The sequence below is a fragment of the Poecilia reticulata genome, linkage group LG22, assembly GCF_000633615.1.
Source record: "Poecilia reticulata strain Guanapo linkage group LG22, Guppy_female_1.0+MT, whole genome shotgun sequence".
NCBI lineage: Eukaryota > Metazoa > Chordata > Actinopteri > Cyprinodontiformes > Poeciliidae > Poecilia > Poecilia reticulata.
In genome coordinates, this window is record NC_024352.1 from 23,662,019 (window position 1) to 23,663,498 (window position 1,480).

The 1,480-nt window shown below is 45.6% G+C and overlaps 1 protein-coding gene across 2 annotated transcripts in view; it reads left to right on the plus strand.

The window, feature by feature from the left end:
* fancm (FA complementation group M) overlaps positions 1-1,480 on the plus strand; it is a 49,780-nt gene that overhangs the window by 40,738 nt on the left and 7,562 nt on the right. For both annotated transcript variants that reach the window (XM_008399922.2, XM_008399923.2), the window contains exon 16: positions 115-183. In XM_008399922.2, the coding sequence (XP_008398144.1) occupies positions 115-183 (69 nt within the window). The remainder of the gene's footprint in view (positions 1-114; positions 184-1,480) is intronic.

Below are 1,480 nucleotides of genomic sequence, written 5' to 3' on the forward strand. Positions count from 1 at the left end.
AAAAAAAAGCAGCCATCACAAAGCGCGTCCTTTTCACGCTAGCTCTGGTTGCCACGGTAACGAGGATGCATTAGCATTAGCATGCTACATAAAATGTTTGTTCTTTTCTGCCAGTCTAAGACCCTGAGTGACGTGGACTCACCGGTGGTGGTGAAGAAGAAACGTGCTTCTGTGCTGAACACGGTAAGAATATCGACATTACCAGAGAAACAAACACTCACCGAGTCGGGTAGAAACTAGTTACACTTACTTTTTTGAACCAGAAATACTTTTGGGAGTATTTTTACTATGCTGTGCTTTTCACTTTTACTTGAGAGTAATTTTATTATAAAGTTTTTCTACTCTTACTTGGGTAAAATCTCTGGATTTTCTACCCACTGAATGAAAAACAAACATGTATTAACCAAAAATTCACCAGACATAGAAAAACACACCTGCAGTTTTTCTTATAGTTTCATAAGTTTTTATTTAAAGAAACTGATTTGGAAACACATTTTTACTTTTTGTCACTTATATAAATTAATGCATTTAAAATACCAACATTTTTATATTTTGATCCATCTGATTATGTCATTTTTAATTATTAAATGATTGATAATGTTGTCAGTTACTCCCAACTAGAGTAGACGTTTTACTGCTTTACTCTTAAGTGATTTCTTGGCTACCTTTTACTTTTACTTGAGTAAAACCACGTTGCAGTAGTGTACTTGAGTAGTGTACTTACTTGAGTAAAATTTTTGGGTACTTTAATTACCTCCCTCCGCCTACGGGTTGGGGGACGGGTTCTGACTGTTGTCTGTGCTTACGGGCCGAACAGCAGTTCAGATTACCCACCCTTCTTGGAGTCCTTAGAGGGGCGTACTGCAGAATGCCCCTCCTGGGGACTCCCTTGTTCTACTGGGGGACTTCAACGCTCATCAGGGCAATGACAGTGAGATCTGGAGGGGCGTGGTTTGGAGGAACGGCCCCCCCGATCTGAACTCGAGTGGTGTTCTGTTGTTGGACTTCTGTGCTCGTCACGGATTGTCCATCACGAACACCATGTTCAGGCATAAAGGCGTCCATATGTGCACTTGGGACCCGGACACCCTAGGCCGCAGTTCGATGATCGATTTTGTCATCGTTTCATCTGATCTGCGGCTGTATGTCTTGGACACTCGGGTGAAGAGAGGAAGTGTCCACTGACCACTACCTGGTGGTGAGTTGGCTCCGGTGGTGGGGGAGCAAGCTGGCGCCCCAAACATGTAGTGAGGGTCTGCTGGGAACGTCTGGCRGAGTCCCCTGTGAGACGGAGCTTCAACTCTCATCTCCGGCAGAACTTCAAACACGTTCYGGRGGAGGTGGGGGACATTGAGTCTGAGTGGACCATGTTCCGTACCTCCATTGCCGAGGCGGCTTATCGGAGCTGCGGCCGCAAGGTTGTTGGTGCCTGTCGTGGCGGCAACCCTCGAACCCGTTGGTGGACACCTTCGATGAGGGA